Source organism: Rhipicephalus microplus, chromosome 2 (genome assembly GCF_043290135.1).
Source record: "Rhipicephalus microplus isolate Deutch F79 chromosome 2, USDA_Rmic, whole genome shotgun sequence".
Taxonomy (NCBI): domain Eukaryota; kingdom Metazoa; phylum Arthropoda; class Arachnida; order Ixodida; family Ixodidae; genus Rhipicephalus; species Rhipicephalus microplus.
In genome coordinates, this window is record NC_134701.1 from 77,747,474 (window position 1) to 77,762,607 (window position 15,134).

The following is a 15,134-nucleotide window of genomic DNA, read 5'->3' on the forward strand; positions in this document are numbered from 1 at the left end:
TGAAATAACGTGTTAGTAAGAAATGGTAAACAGTACGAATTACGCAGCCTTATTTTCCATTCATTATTTTGATTATTTATTCATATTTATCGTTATCGTTATTTTCATGCAAAGCTTATTTCATGTACACCACTGAAAGCAATTTGCTATGAATTTAACATTGCTATTTTAGTCCTGTAGCCTTATTCATTTTCAGGACTGTCTATATAACTGGTTGTCACACCCAGCTGGAATCACACCTCATCAATGTTTAGGATATCATCGCTGTGACTAGCGATTGTTTCCGTAACCATTAAGCTGGCTGCTCCGGTATATATTGTCACTTCAAACACCGGCTACTTCTAGGGGTGCAATATAGTATGGCCCGCAGGTTATAATAGAAGACGGCGCCATGTTAAAGCCAGTACACAAAGCCGGATTGCGTCTTTTCACAAAAGACGTCATTTTTCATTTGTTTGTCGTTTCACATAGTGCAGAAATGCAGCCATAAAAATTGAGCGGAATTGATTTGATTGGTATGTGAGCTTTCAAGTCCCAAGACCACCAAATGATTATAAGAGACGCCGTAGTGGAGGACTCCCGAAATTTCAACCACCTCGGGTTTTTTAACGTGAACCCGAATCTGAGCACATGGGCCAACAACATTCTCGCCTCTATTGAAAATGCAGTCGCTGCAGCCGAGAATCGATCCCGGGGCTTGAGCGCCAGCAACCGAGTACCGTATAGCCACCAGGACACCGCGGCGGTGCTGCGCTAATTTATGCTAGCGACTTATTTTGAAGGGAACAGCTGCATTATTTCATTTCCAAGCGTTTAATGTCAGCACAAGGTATCCTTTAGTATGATTATAACCATCGCTCCAAGGAGTAGCTGTGGCTAAGCGCAATAAAACAGCGCGTGGCCAGAACTAATAGTGGGTAATATGGTACTGATTATACAATCAACAAAAGTCATGCTAAGACCGACTTAAGACACATCTTAAACTGTGAACCACCGCGCCACCACCGCCGCCGGTAAAATTCCGAGAGAGACAATGCCGCCGCGCAGTAATTCCGGTGCGCCGCCGTTTGTCTTATTTTCACCCGAGCGTGAAATTTGACCACAAAATACATCACTTCACCTTCTTTCCTACGGCTGTAAGATTTTTCGGAGCTGTGTTTGCGGTGTCTTGCCTGCTTTCTTGCGTCCGTGTTCGCATGCCCTCTGTACGTAATACCTGTGGGTGCCGCCATCTTGGGCTGTTAAGTTGATGTTTTCCCAATTTTCAAGAATGCGATGTGATATAATAAGGCCATGAAACATCATATGTACCAAATGAGCTGTCTTGCGTCGTCTACCGTAACACTGTTAGTTAAAGATGCAAAACAAAAGTGTTACCTGTCTAACCTGGTGGCACTGATACCCATCCATAACACAGTTCCAATAGCGGTCCTAAAACAGCTTCTAGACATACATAGTCGAGCATGTTGTTCTCGGCGCTTTTCGTTCTTTCGGCACTACATGCTCATAACCCCAGAACGGTGATTCACTTCACATGTTTAGGGCACATACTCTCGAATTCTCCCTATACGAGAAACATTAGTTGTAAAACGCTTTCTACACTGCTTTCTCAAACATTTACCCCCCCCCCCCCCGCATACTTTTTTCTTTTGTGTCACATCAATTTGATGCGGGATGAGCCTTTGGTTGCGCTGCATTTTGTGACTTTCCGATTGCGCAAGCACGAAAAACAGTATCTCGCCCGCAATCTCAAAAATTTGATTGGCTCAATGCTTGGCGCTCTTACATTGTACACGAGCTTTATGCAGACATTAACGTCGAAGAGCTACAGTCTGTAAGAATCGTAGTAAAGGAAGTGTAGTGGAGTGTAATGAAGAACAGGAGTGGAAAAAGAAGCTCCGCATTACTTCATTTTCCTAACGTACAAATTTTTATACAGAAGATGACGCAGCTCTCCATAAAAAAAGGCGGACCTGCTTCGACGGTTCGTGTTTTTTTATCTCGAAGAAGGAATAAATCGACACTCCTTATGGTCTTTAATCGTCGTGGTCATCACTCAATCTTTCACTGAATCATCACGATTACACCACGTCTTTCGTGCCGGCTATTCTTGTGATACACAGTTGCTTCAACTTACGTCCAACACTGGTTCGTCCCTAAAGACCAAGAACAGGTTGATGTCATTTTAATTACTATTCGGGGGCCCTTGACATAGTTTGTCATGCTAAACATCTTGCTTTTTCACAATTTGTTTGGCAACTACAAGCTGATTGATTCAATTGCAGATTACTTGCTATGGCACTCAAAATGTCTTACGTTTAACCACGCGAAGTCATCTGACCTAGTCGTAAAGTTATAGGCAGCTCTCTTTTAGCTTTAAGAAAAGTATCCGTGAAAAGCGCTTATCCGAAGTGTATATCAGATCAGAAAGGGGCCTCGAAGTATGGTGCTTGATTCACGTTTCTTTTTGTAATACAAATGACGGAGATGAAATTATCCGTGATACTCAAATTAAACTTTGAATGTATCTTGACGACTACGTTATTTGCATAAACATCTCAATACTCAACATCAGGATGTATTGAATGGTGTATTTTTCGTCGTTTTCTAACGGGAGCAAAATATGGTAGACTTCAAAAAGACTATACTCACAACGTTTTCTAATAAGGAACAGCCTTTCCACCTTACATGTAGTAAAGAACGTTTCAAAAGGCGCACCTACTTCGAGAAATTTTCAAAGAGCTCTTCCGAAACTTTGGTGTGGCCAACGCACACTAAGGAACTAGAGAAAAAAAATGCCTACTCGCAGTGCATATTACTTTGGTCAGACTCGAATATGCGTTGATTGTTTCGTCGCCCCATCACAAACATGACATCACTATATAATATAACCTGTTAAAAACAATACTGCTTATAGGTCGTCACTACCACCAGCGATTCTAACCTATTTCACATGCGCATGTTTTATCGCTTCAGCCTTTCTCGAACATCAGCGCACTTGCACTCGTGTAATCCTCCTGTATAAATAAAATAGATCGCACTGGTTCGAGGTGTTTAGCACCCATACCCTTTGTTGCATCTTCTGCACAGTATACCCAATGATTCGAATCTCTCATGTTGAATTCCAATATCAGATCTAGATCAAGTTTTTCTGCTCTTAGCGGAGCAATCACATTTCAATGGCGGATTGGGAGCGTGAATCGTGTGTTCCAATGCCAGATTGAAAGCAACCGCAGACCACGGATTGCTCCATGGAGTGAGAATTCTTGCTACACCGATATCGACGGATTTGACCGGAAGTTCAAGTTTTGGTATCCGAAGACTTTTCGCCTGCGACTCGTGAGGCACGAAAGAAACTGTCTGAATTCGCTAAGGGTCTACCTGGATCCCCGAAATACAAATTGCGCTCCACGAAACTGTATGTCAACCAACAATGCTACGTATATGACTCTTTAACCGATACTGTAACAGAAACGAGTAACTTTCCCCGACCTGAAACGCATCAACGCAAAGCATCGCAAAACAACGGCCTAGACGCTACGCAAACAGCAAACCTAGAGACACGATAGGAAAACGCGAGGGGATGTGGGCGATTGCCGCCCCCGTCACGCTTATCTGTACTTCTTGCGAACGTCAGGAGTGTGCTTAATAAACTTGACTCTTTTAACTCTATTGTAGACACGTGCAGACCTAATGTTATCGCGTTAACCGAAACTTTGCTGAATAATAACATTCGGAACACGGAAATTTTTTACGATGCGTCCCGCTACACAATTTACCGTTTTGACCGTACCCTTCGCCAGGGCGGTGGCGTTATGCTTGCTGTTTTGAATGCACACGATTCTTAGCAGGTTGCTGTTGAAACCGATATTGAAATTATCTTATCGTGTGTTGAGGTGGCGCACCAGCAATTCATTTTTGCGGCATGTTATCGCCCCCCTAACGCCCCACCAACTTTTACTGCCTCCTTACACGATGTTCCTAATACCGTAGTAACTCGCCTGCCAAGCGCCCCGATTTTCTTATTAGGTGACTTTAATTTTCCTCAAATTATGTGGTCCTCCGAATCACCCATGTTTAATTCAAGTTCCTCACAAGTTAGCGACTTTCTGAACCTTTGCTCAACCTTCACCCTTACCCAACTAGTTACCCAGCCGACGAGAATAACAGACAGCACAGCAACGGTACTAGACCTCGTACTTACCTCACGCCCCGACTATGTCTCATGCATTACATATTTACCCGGTTTATCTGATCATTTATTCCTTTCTTTCGACATCTCAGTACCAGCTCTAGAAACACGTAAGACAACTAAGCAAATTCGTGATTATAAGAAAGCAAATTTCAATGCCATTAACACTGAACTGTCCACTTTTCTTGACATTTTTCTAGACAATTTTGACAATCGTACAGTTGAAGCCAACTGGAACTTATTCATGCGAAAAGTGGACGAGCTAACCAACAAATACATCCCGCTTCACAAAATCTCTTCGCATGCCAGAGCTCCATGGTACAATGCCTACTTAAAACGTCTATCAAACCGCAAGAAGCGCCTTTACCGTAAAGCGAAACTGCTGCCCACGGACGCTCGGTTGGTTGCATACAAAGTAGCCAACAATTCCTATGTATCCGCTGTCAAAAATGCAAAATCCAACTTTTTCCAGAGTACCTTACCTAGCCTGCTTCTAAACAATCCTCAAAGCTTTTGGCGTGTAATTATTCCAAGCACGACTGAGTCAATTAAACTGCTGGACCATAATGACGAATCCATTCCCGACAATGAGTGTCCGGTTGTCCTGAACAGGTTTTTTTTGTAGTAATTTTGTGGTTTCTTCCAGTACATCTATTCCTTCCCCAAAGCTGCACGATTATCCACTCATGAATTCAATTATTATTGACACTCGGGGAATTTCTAAAATAATACAGTCACTTAAGCCCTCTTCAAGCCCAAGTGTCGATCTTATAACTTCTAAATTTCTTCAAGGTACGGCCTCGTATTCTTCAATTCTTCTTACCAAACTTTTTCAACAATTCATTGACAGTGGGTCCCTACCCATCCAGTGGAAAATCAGTAAGGTGGTCGCCGTTCACAAATCAGGTAGCAAAGAATCTCCTTTAAATTACCGCCCTATATCCCTTACGAGCATTCCTTGTAAAGTCTTGGAGCATGTCTTGTACACAAGCATCGTAACGTTTCTCGAATCCAATTCATTTTTCACGGATGCACAACATGGTTTTCGAAAGGGATTTTCATGTGAAACCCAATTACTGTCTTTTACACACCAGCTTCACCGCATTCTTGACCGTCGCTCCAAAGCGGACTGTATTTTTTTAGATTTTGCAAAAGCCTTTGAGAAAGTGTCCCATAATCTCCTGCTCCTGAAACTTAGCAAACTTAACCTTGATCGTGATGTGTTTCAATGGCTTGAACACTTTTTGTGTGGCCGTACACAGTTTGTTGCAGCCAACTCATATAATTCCCCAGAATGTTCTGTTAATTCGGGCGTACCCCAAGGCTCAGTCCTGGGCCCCCTCTTATTTTTAATTTACATCAATGACCTCACTGATTGCGTTTCATCAAACATACACCTGTTCGCTGACGATTGTGTGATATTTCGTGAAATTAACGACACAAGCGATGTTAGTATTATACAAAACGACCTTAACACTATTTCAAACTGGTGCAGTCTTTGGCTAATGAACCTTAATATTAAAAAGTGTAAAGTTTTACGCGTATGTCGAACTTTAACCACTCCCGCCTCGTACCATCTTAATAATGTTCTACTCGATTGTGTTTCATCCTACCGGTACTTAGGTGTGCACATTACTTCTTGCCTGACCTGGTCCGTTCACATAAGCAACATTATTTACAATGCAAACCGTATGTTAGGCTATCTTCGTCGCAATTTTTCTTCTTCACCTGCCTCTCTAAAACTACTGATGTATAAGAACTTGGTTAGAAGTAAATTAGAATATGCTGCTTCAGTTTGGGATCCCAGCATGGTTTACCTGATCAAAGCCCTTGAACTGGTCCAAAATAACTCTGCCCAGTTTATCCTACACGATTACGATCGAACAGCAAGCGTTACAGCTATGAAAAACTCGTTGCAGCTGACTTCCCTTTCTTCTCGTCGTAAGTTTTTTCGCCTGTGCCTTTTTCATAAAATCTTCCATAATAGCCCCCACCTTCGTGCTAATCTTTTTCTTTCACCGTCCTACGTGTCCTCTCGCATCGATCATGCGCACAAAGTAGGTATACCTATATGCCAAACAATTACGTGTTCAGAATCTTTTGTCCCACGCACCAGCAAAGACTGGAACCAGCTTCCTGGAGCGACTGCTGCGATTACTGATTATCAGCTGTTTCGCGCTGCACTAACAAACATTGTAAACTGAGGTTACTTATTACGTGTGCCTTTTTCGTTTTTTTATGTTTTTGCGTGTTCTGATGTGTTTTGTAGCTAGAATTGTATACTAGAATTATTTAAAATATGTACACTAGATCTTTTTTGTTCTACTTTTGTGTCCTAACTTTGTTATCAGCTAAAATTGATTATTCAGTAAACGTTGAATCCTGTACTCCTCTTTACTCACCTTCTGAATCCATTTTTTGTAAAACCACTCCCCTCTTCAATGTCTCTGGCCCTGAGGGTACAATAAATAAATAAATAAATAAATAAACGTCTTCTGTACACCCGCGTTTCATTCAAGCACCGGTGGATGTTCGGAAAACGCTTTGCACTGCATCGCACCCACTCGTGCTCCCTCGCTAGATTTCCGCTCAGCAAGAGTTCCCGTCGAGACGCACGCGTTCCAATCGCAGAGTTGGCGAGAGCGATCCCGCTCGGATCTGCACGCTCCATTCGCAATGCAGCCCCGCGCTCGCGATTTGCTATTAGAACTAAACATTAGAAAAAAAATAGTGTGAACTTGTGTTTTCATAGATTGATTTGTGGGGTTTAACGTCCCAAAGTCACGAAATGATTATAAGCGACGCCGTATCGGAGGGCTCCGGAAATTAGGACCACCTGGGGTTCTTTAACGTGCACCAAAATCTGAGTACACGAGCCTACAACATTTCCGCCTCCATTGGAAGAACTTGTGTTTTGTGAAACAGTCTTTTTCGAGGTGCTCGGCATTTGTATTTACACCTGTTATGTCTCGAAAACTGAGACAGCTGAGTTTGTAAATAAACAGCTCTAACACACGCTGCTATCACGTTAACTGCTTCGCGCTTTCCGGGAAACAAAATATTTTATTCAAAACTCAAACGACAAGTTCATATCACCTACAACTCATCAATGTTATGCCTGTCACCCCCCCTCCCCCTACAAGCCGAAGCCTAAGGTGGAAGCACTGGCGCGCAGGTCTAGCCACATATCACTAAAACTAAGCTAATGGAGCTGTGCCGAGCTAATTAAGCCATGCAATCGAAGATATAACTCATTGAGAGTGTGAAATTTAACCAGCTAACTATAATCTTAATGCATAAATTAAGTAGAATCATGCTGATCATTATGCTAATTACAATTGCGTAATTTACTCATCATCACTTTATTACGAGTTGTTTATTGGTGTTTTATTTGAAATCCCGCAAAACAAGACAATTATTCATTCACCAGTTACCAAGAATGTTATAATTGGTACCTAGCTAATTAATAGCACCAAAATTGAGGCCTAGCTCATGATGCCTGCACTCTGAAGCAGAGACAAGAGACTTATTAAACATGGAGCCGCTCAAAAAATGGAACACGTAGGGTGATCACCCACTCCTCTGAGGGCTCAAGCCTTGCGCCAGTAATTCCAGCTGACGAAGTTATTTTTTATGCAATAAAGCTTCGCCTTAACGTCTACTGCATGAAAATTTTGACAGTCAGGTCAGCACTCTGACAGTTACGAGTTGAACTGGGGCCTTTTTTGAATCCACGAGTTGGAGCGTGAGCTTGCATGCCAACTGGTTAGCTGTTCATGGTGAAGATCGAGTGTGCCTGTGGCGTTTGCTAAAGCCGAGGATCAGTGCTCACAAGGTAATACCACTCAGCCTTAGATTGTCCACATCAGTCCACCCTGCGGCTAGTTCTTAGAGTGGACGAATGTGGGCTCTTCACGGATAGTGAAGAAGCTGTTGTCCGGCCCGCTTCTTATAATCATCTCAGGCTAGAATGGGTGCTCTTGTTAACTAACGTTTTGCCGGAAGGCGCCAACCCCATGATCAGTTGTATCTATGCATCTTAATAATGTATCGACCATGAATGTAATCCCAGCTTCATCGCGCAGCCTTCCATTCGAGTACAATAAGATGACAGGTGTGGCCGTGCGTTACAGTGGGTCAGTATTGCCATGCTTACGACGACGCTTGTGAACGAAGGGGTTATGAAATTCTACTAGGTGCAAACTGCAAGTTATTGGTCTCACTGAATGATTGCGTAGTGGATGAGCAGCCAACATAAAGAGGGCCTGGAGGTCCCTCGTTAGATTGAAAGTGCGGCAGTAGAAATAACTGCTAAACAAGAGGTACTCGAATGAAATAACGAAAATAACTGCTAAACAATAAGTAACGGTAAACAGGAAGTACACCTCGGCATCACAAGGAGATGAGTGGATGGCGCAGGCACTCCACGTTGATTCGCTTTAAAGAGTTTTTCAAGCAAAGCTTTACTAACGTGTACATGCACTTCTGTGTTAACTTCATCGTCAAAAAAGGTGTAAGCACAGGTATTGGTTGTTGTGCATATTGTTCAACAAAGTCAGCCTGTTGCTCATAATTTAAAAAGAAGGTCACTCATTCATCGCACAGCGCTATAGAGACTCGATCCTTTATCTATTAAAGCCTTTATTTAACGTGTAGATTCATGACATTATCTGAGGGCCGAAACGCGTGAAACCCGACGCGCCAGTATTATCAATCGACTTATTAATGACCTTCTGCGCAGCCTAAGAAGCCTAGAGGCCCATATTCAGTAATATGCCAAACATCAGACTAGGGTGTGATGCGCATGTGCTGTTTAAAAAATGGCGTGAAGGGAAAGTTGGAAACTTGCGATGAAAGAATCCGTAAACAGCGGTTGCGTCGAGCAGACGTTCCGACAAATGGACTTGTTTTCCTCGACGCTAGAACAGAACTGATTTCTTTCGCGCTACCGTGTCAGCGCTTCGTTCCCTCTCCGGCATCCTAACAAAAGAGGGGAGAGGGCAACATTGATTATGATGGACTAGGAGAGAAGGGCAGGGGGCGCTTGGAACAATTGTGTGAGTGATGAGGAAACAAGTGTTTCGAGAACAAAAAGGAGAAAGGGGTGGAAAGGTGAGGGAGTACACGCTTCGATTACTGATGGTTTGTAGAAGTTGATGACGGTATCTTTCAAATTCCTTGACGAATGAATGAACTCGAGTTGGTTTTCTTTGTGTATATACTATACCTAACTAATAGATGAGAACCACTTTACAAATATGCATATTTGCTGGCTAGACTGTATTGACCTTGAGAGTATACGGAATGACTCAATAATGGCGGTTAAGGACACACAGTAGCGCCGTCTGCCGGAATTCATACGTATAAAACTTCACGTGCGCGCGATTATGAGAAGTATTCGAAAAGTGTGATTCGAGTGATTCAGCCGGGGCCTTTCTAGCTTTAGAAGCTTCGTATGCATTTGTATTAGCTGCAAAACTACCTAAAGTATTTGCCAACAAACATTTTTTTAGCGTGCCAACGTGTGGTCATCGCCGTGCCGTGCATTTTGACGAAACGCTTGCGTAAGGCGTTATGGACGCCCAACTTCAAGAGGCGCTCTGGTAAAAGGTGAGCTCTTACAGAATTCCTTTCATCATGTGTAAGTCAAAACGCTTTTGAATTTTGCGAGCGCTTACGTTCACTGAGGTAAGTGCGATGGCACGGGCGTCTTTTGCTTTTGCGCGGAAAGTGCGCGCCCGAGAGGTAACGTGTATATCTGCATATTCTGCAACGAACGATTCACGGCGACACCTCACCGCAGTTTTCAGAGTGGTATCAAATGTCCAAAGGCGATCGATGTTTTGGTATTGTCAAGTTTACACAACCCTCATTCGAGTATCCATGAGCTCTTTTGCCGCAATAACAATATGCTTCACAACGACCATGCATGGTTTATGCCACCTGCGGCGTTTACCAAAATCATGAACGAAGGACTATTCATTACCAATATATTACAGCAATTGGAAGTTCCCCTGACTATGTTTTTGTCTCTTTCATCCTCGCTTTCTCTACCCGTGCTTTTTCAGCGGGGTTTATTGGCTGATGTGATATGATGCGAACGTTGTTATAATTGAATGCATTGCTTGTCCTGCTCGACTATCAGGTATAATTATTGTACCTTGTTTTCAGTAACACTGTCGGTCTTGAAAAGTCACCTATGTGTTTACCACCATCTCAGCACATCAAGGCTGTCAACAGAAGGACACACGTCGGAATAGTCAAGTCAAAAGAACAGGATCAAGAGAAAATCATTTTGCCATCCCTGTGCTGCAAACAGCTGTTAGAATTTGACCCGCCATGCCAGAATAAACGTCAGAAATCCCCATGAGTACAGTCAGCCATATTTTTAGCTATCGTGCATGAGTGGCAGTTTTTCTGCATACTGTCGTCGCACGACGGAATTTTCAAAAACGTGAGTACACGTTCAAGCCCACAAAGCACATGTCCACAAAGCATTTTTTTAGCTTTGTTTTAATATATGGCGCTGATAGACAAAAAAGTGGCCGCTGCGCACAATAGTTTTGGCTCACTGTACAACCTTGGCAAGTTCGAGGTCGTACTCACCGAAGATTTCAGCCGCAAGACAGTGCATAAAATGTTTTGTGCAAGAGTGTTTGCCGCACACGCGATAATGACAGCTGGGTTGTTTCCCCATTATCGGTTTTATGAAACTTGCATCCCACTACTTCTTTGTTTTGGGGTATGCATGAAAAGTCACTCTAAGCTTAGAAGTCGAGACCACGTCATTTGTTCTTTTTCCCTTATGAGGCTGAACAGAACAGCCGCAGCAATCAAACTCTTCGAGAATCATTCCTTTAACCTGGTGCAAATAAATGTAATAAATTCCTATACGAACACATTCTAGAGGTACACCGTCGTTCTTACGGATATTTGAACTCCAATTCTGGATGCGAAACCTCTGTGGATGCACAGACTTTCATAAGTAAATAAATAAATTAATTAAAATGTTGCCGCTGGCTGAGCCGCAGACGCGACGATGAACGCCAACTTGTATTTGCCGATTTCAGTTTTATCAGTCAAGTATATCTCTTCCGAGGCGTTTTGGAAGCGCACATAATTATTCGGCTCGCTCGAATACGCCCACCACTGCAGGATCAAGCTCTTAACAAACCAGTTCGCTAGGTTAACTGCCTCTGGATTGCAACTGCCTCAGGGTTGAAAGCAAGCGCGCTGCACTGACGACTGCATAGGTGAATCATTAGATAAAATTTACTACGTCAAAACGACAGCAGCGCCGACCATTCCAGTGGTTGTTCTCGGGGCTAATATTTGCTGTCTCGTGCAGACCGGAAACTTGACTGAAGCATGTACAGTTCGCCATTACGAAGTTGTTTTCTGCGACACTCAGATTCTGTACTACTGATTTCAATCAATTCTTTGCCATGTACACGCGATGACTGTGCAGTCTGACAATAACAGGCTGTCCTGTTTTGCCAGTATACTATTTATGACAATATAAACATTTGGAAATATTTATAGCGTTTTCAATAGTGCAGGCAAAACTGCATTTTATACGATACACTCAATAACTCGAGGTATGTTCTATATCTGGTTATCCTGAAATTGTCGGCAAGTGTTGCGTCTTGGCCGGAAGAAAGGCGTTACCTAGACAGTAGAATGCAGGTTCACTTTTGCACGCACGAATCTATCCTTTGAATTCGTATTGAAGCGATACACGACGTTTGGTACTTCGGCAGCTACTTTCCTTATCAGTCGTTGTTTGTCAGTATTGTGAATTACTTGTAAAGGTTATTATTTATGTATGGCAGCGTATTTCAGTGCTTAGTTTTAGATTGTGGGTGCTGGTTGAAATATATAATGGGGTCTTTTAGGGGTGAAAAACCTTAGGGTGTGGGTCGCTCACTCCTCTGTTTGTAAGTGTCATATATGTAACCACCTCTAGTTTATGACTTGTTCACTAAATGTCGTTCTGTGTATATGTCGTTGGAAATAATGTCACCAGATAGTGGACGAATAAATAGGATAGATGTCGTTGTTATGGTAACAAATTCACAGCATTTTCACGTAGTGAATGCTGACTAGTGGGGTGAAGCGTGTGTCTGTTCGATGCGTGCTCTAGTGTGATAGGAAAGTAGGCGGACGGACAGACAGACAGTCCGGTGGACGGATGGATGAATGGACATACCGATACACAGACAGAGAGATGAACAGAAGGGTCGACGGACAGACCAATAGATGAACAGACAGATGGACGCTTCCCACCAGTCATCATCCTTCTTTCGATTGATATGCTGTGAATTTTTCAGCTAGTCTTGTATTCTTATATAGATTACATGCTTTCTTATATTCCTAATTTTGGGTGATCTTGCGGGTAATTTCTTTCAACTAATGCTTCCCTTAGGGGCGTCAATTAGAGCTGTTTGCCGGTCTACTACACCTGTCTGTCTGTCTGTCTGTCTGTCTGTCTGTCTGTCTGTCTGTCTGTCGGTCGGTCGGTCGGTCGGTCGGTCGGTCGGTCGGTCGGTCGGTCGGTCGGTCGGTCGGTCGGGCGGGCGGTCGGTCGGTCGGTCGGTCGGTCGGTCGGTCGGTCGGTCGGTCGGTCGGTCGGTCGGTCGGTCTGCCCTGCCCTGCCCTGCCCTGCCCTGCCCTGCCCTGCCCTGCCCTACATGCCTTGCCTGCCTGCCTGCCTGCCTGCCTGCCTGCCTGCCTGCCTGCCTGCCTGCCTGCCTGTCTGTCTGTCTGTCTGTCTGTCCATTAATAAAGGTACCGGGTACTTGAAACAGCCGACCCCATCCGCAGTTCCCACCAATGTTGCTCAAGGTTTAGTGTTCATACTTGTGCAATTGTCAATAAAAAGCAAATATTGCGAATGTCTGAGGCACCATAACAACACGAATATATTCTGCATGTGAATCTTTCACTAGAAAAAATATATATATACAGACGAATGTGCACACCCGTCTCAGAGCCACGCGCTTTGTTTTCCAAGATAACTGCCAGGTAACGCTCATGTCTCACGTGTGACGTGACTTGGTGCGTTAGTTCGCCTCCGCTGCACGCTCGAGGTACCCTAACGCAGCGCCTCCAGAATGCCATTCACCAATTCTCTTGCGCAGATCATCAAATAGATGTATGGTTGTTTTTCTCCACACGCAAGATTATCATCTTTCGATGACATTTGCAGATTAACATGCAGATACGGGGCCAATAGCTTTATTTTTCTTGCTTCAATGGACTCTATTGCGTCTATGAAGTGAATTTCATTTGCAGAATGGTGCACGGTAATTTCAATACAAGAGTGACACTTGTTACAGTGAGTAATCAATGCCTTTAGTGCGCTTAAACCATTTCTATACAATAAATATGTCGTCTAGGTAGCGGAGATAGGCGGGATGTTTTACTGGAGATGATTTCGACATCTTTGACTCCAAGCGTCCCACATAAATGTTCGCGTATGTTGGCGTGTATGGAGCGTTTAATATGCATTGTTTCGCTACAAGGGCGAAAGATTGAATGCTCCAGCTACAACTAGAAAAATCACGCGAAAAACTGTAAGCAGCTCAAAACATGGAGTGCGCACTTCAAGGAGAAACCACGCACTAAATGAGCATACTCTGGACTATCGTGGACTAAGAATTGTCGCATCTCGACACTTGAAGCGCCCTGTTCAAGCAGCAAGAGTGATGCAGAAAACTAGCGCACAGATATACACAGAACTAGCGCGAACGACTGTCACAATTCTTACTTCTTGTTTGAGCAGCATGCTTCTTTCGCAAACATAGCCGCAGCAGCGAGCGATGTTACCTTCGTGCTCTCTCGAATCATGAGTCTGATAAGCGCATGCGCAGAGGCAACACTCCGCACCCATCGATACGTGAGCGGCGACGACCTTTAAAAAGCGCGCCCACCGCGAGCCTGTCGTGCCAACTTGCTACTCATAAAAAAACTCGCCGAAGTTGCAGAGCTCTGAACCGCAAAAGGTTTTATGGTTATATTCCTACATTCATTTATTTCATATATTGGTACTGTCAGTCCTTTTTGAAGAGATATTACAGGAGTAGAAAAAATCAGTATTTAAACAGAAATGTGCATAAAAGAAACACAAAAAAGAAGCATTGTTACTGAGACACGTTATTTCATTGCATGAATTGAAATTCACATAATAAAGGTGTTATGTACGCAATCTCATTAGTGAAGCAAGAAAATAATCCACCACGGCTCAAACATACATTATACAACTTATCAAAACACCAAATAAATATTATGGTTTAATTACAAATCACAATCGTAATTTACAAATCACATCTCAATCTTTATGTGAAACGGAGTATATAAATAGCCAGCCATTAGAATTTTGATTCAGCTAGCCGTTAGCATTTCGTGGCTTAGTGGCTTCACCACGCGCTGCGGATCAAGAGGCCATTGGTTCGACGCCCCACAGGAAAACAATTCCCTCTCGTATTTTTTCTTTACAATCTTTTAATTTACATCTTACAATGTCATATTTGTGACGGAAATACGTCAGCGGTGTCCTGGTGAACCCCCACACAAAACATTCCTGTCTTAATAATAAGGCGTCATATACGAGAGGTAAACTCCACCGTTATATGTTTGCCGGCTTTGTATGAGTGGCTTTGAGACCGCTTCAATTTTTTCAGTCTGTATGTTTGTTCCTATACAAAGAAAAAAAACACCTGATGTTACCAGAATATGCCTGATTCATGAATGTTTGCGTTTCATTTTTTGAACCAATTATTAGAGCCAAATGAGGTGTATCCTGAAAAAAAGGACAGTAGGGTGGATAGAATATTAGTAAACGAATGATTTAGAAATTTTGATAGCGATTCAAAAGGTGTTTTGTTGTTGGATAACATCTAGCATCCAACAACAACACACTTGTATTATTGTCAGATGCTAG

The 15,134-nt window shown here is 43.1% G+C and overlaps 1 protein-coding gene across 2 annotated transcripts in view; it reads right to left on the bottom strand.

Annotated features, from left to right (window-relative positions):
• The window catches only part of LOC142796290 (uncharacterized), a 127,140-nt gene that overhangs the window by 48,937 nt on the left and 63,069 nt on the right, over positions 1-15,134 (bottom strand). The window contains exon 5 of one of the 2 annotated variants that reach the window (XM_075886580.1): positions 6,595-6,645. The exons of the other annotated variant lie outside the window; for it this stretch is intronic. Coding sequence (XP_075742695.1) covers positions 6,595-6,645 — 51 coding nt within the window. The remainder of the gene's footprint in view (positions 1-6,594; positions 6,646-15,134) is intronic. 2 annotated transcript variants of the gene reach the window in all.